Genomic DNA, 1,758 nt, shown 5'->3' on the forward strand with positions numbered 1-1,758 from the left:
CACAGCACCCCCAGGTCACAGGGTCACCCCAACTCCTACAGGCCCAGTAGAATGCGGGGTCACCCCTCCCTGCAGCTCCACCGGCCCCCACTGGTCACCACAACTCCTACGGCCCCACCAGACTATAGTGGTCAACTCCTACAGGTGCAGATGGTCACCCCAGGTCTTGCACCCAGCAGCCCATGGTGATCAACCCAACTCCCACAGCACAGGAGATCATAGTGGTCATCTCTGGCCCCAGCAGCCCCGGTGGTCACTCCATCACCTCCGGCCCCAGCAGCCCCGGTGGTCACTCCATCACCTCCGGCCCCAGCAGCCCTGGTGGTCACTCCATCACCTCCAGCCCCCGGTGCCCCCGTGGTCCTCCCGTACCTCCGGTGGCCCCCGAAAAGCCCTCGAAGGCACACATGTGCTTCCCGAAGATGAAGTATCCCTGGGAGCTGGAGACAAAGACGGTGAAGACGCTGAAGATGCAGCACATGAAGCCGCTGACGGAGATGTTCACCAGGATGTAGTTGAGCGGCTGCCGCAGCTTCTTGTACTTGATGGTGACGATGAGGACGATGGCGTTCAGGGGGGTGCCCACCAGGAACACCACCCCCATGAAGATGGTCTGCAGGTAGAAGGCCCACTTGGGCGCCAGGTGGTACTGGGGCCCATCCCAGGGCCCCACCCCCGACTGGTTCTTGAACAGGTAGAAATCTTCCTCGTCCATGGCGGCGGTGGGGGGGGCGCAGCGACCGCCCCCCTGATATACCCTGCGCCCCTAAAGCCGCTTAGGGGGGATCAGGGCTCAGCTCGGCCAAACTTGGGGATTAGGGGGGGCTAAGCCGGGCTCAGCACCTAATCGGCCCCCTGAGCCAGGCCGAGCCGATTGCCGGGGCTCTGGGGGGATTTGGGGGGGCGGAAGAGCTCCCCCCACACACCTGGGTGTGGGGAGGGTCCCCAGGGATGCCCAAGCTCAATCCTGCTCCCCCCAGCTTGCCCAGGTGTCCCCAGGTGCCCCCAAGCTTGGTCCTAGTCCCACCAGGATGTCCAGGTGTCCTTGGGGGTCCTCACCCTTGATCCTGCTCCCCTGGGATGGCCTGGCCCTGACTGCCCTGGGAAGAACTTGGGGTCCTCCCCATGAGGTCACCCCCTGCCTTCCCCAGCACCCCAGGATGTCCCCCCTGCCAGTGTCACCCCCCAGTGATTGTCCCCATGTGAGGTGGGGAGAGCTGGGAGGGGTTAAGGGGTGGCACTGCTTGGGGAGTTGACTGAGGGGGATGTTCACCTTGGAGGGTGAAAAACTGGGGGGTGCCTGGGTGGGGGGTTGCTCTGAGGGTACCTGGGTGGGGGGGTCACTTTGGGGGTGTGCTGCTAGGGACTCAAATCCCAGATGACCCCCAGCTTCTTCCTGTCCCCCCGCCCCCTCCACCCGTGGGACCCTCGGGGGGCAGGAAGGATGAGCAGAAGCTGCTTAGGGGGGGGATTATGGGCGCTGGGGCCCCCCCGGGCTGGGGGTGCCTATAAAGGCCAGTGCAGGGATGGGGCTGTGGCACCCCGGGACCCCCAGAGAGGGAGGGGAGGTTGGGCAGGGGGCACCTCCGAGGGGGCTGTGCCTTGGGGGGTGTGTGGGGAATGGGGGGTGCACACCCGGGGGGTACCCTGGGGCACCCCTGGGGTTGTGTCCAGCTCTGGGACTGGGATGGGGACGGGAGGGACACAGGAAGGGGGCAGGGATAGGGACGGGGGGGTGCGGAGGGACTGTTTGGACTG

The 1,758-nt window shown here is 65.6% G+C and overlaps 1 protein-coding gene across 1 annotated transcript in view; it reads right to left on the reverse strand.

Annotated features, from left to right (window-relative positions):
* OPN1SW (opsin 1 (cone pigments), short-wave-sensitive) overlaps positions 1 to 715 on the reverse strand; it is a 2,021-nt gene extending 1,306 nt beyond the window's left edge. The window contains 1 exon segment of the mRNA XM_017838903.1: positions 119 to 715. Coding sequence (XP_017694392.1) covers positions 119 to 715 — 597 coding nt within the window.
* Between the last annotated feature and the right edge of the window lie 1,043 nt (positions 716 to 1,758).

Source organism: Lepidothrix coronata, unplaced genomic scaffold, assembly GCF_001604755.1.
Source record: "Lepidothrix coronata isolate B3197 unplaced genomic scaffold, Lepidothrix_coronata-1.0 Scaffold368, whole genome shotgun sequence".
Classification (NCBI taxonomy): domain Eukaryota; kingdom Metazoa; phylum Chordata; class Aves; order Passeriformes; family Pipridae; genus Lepidothrix; species Lepidothrix coronata.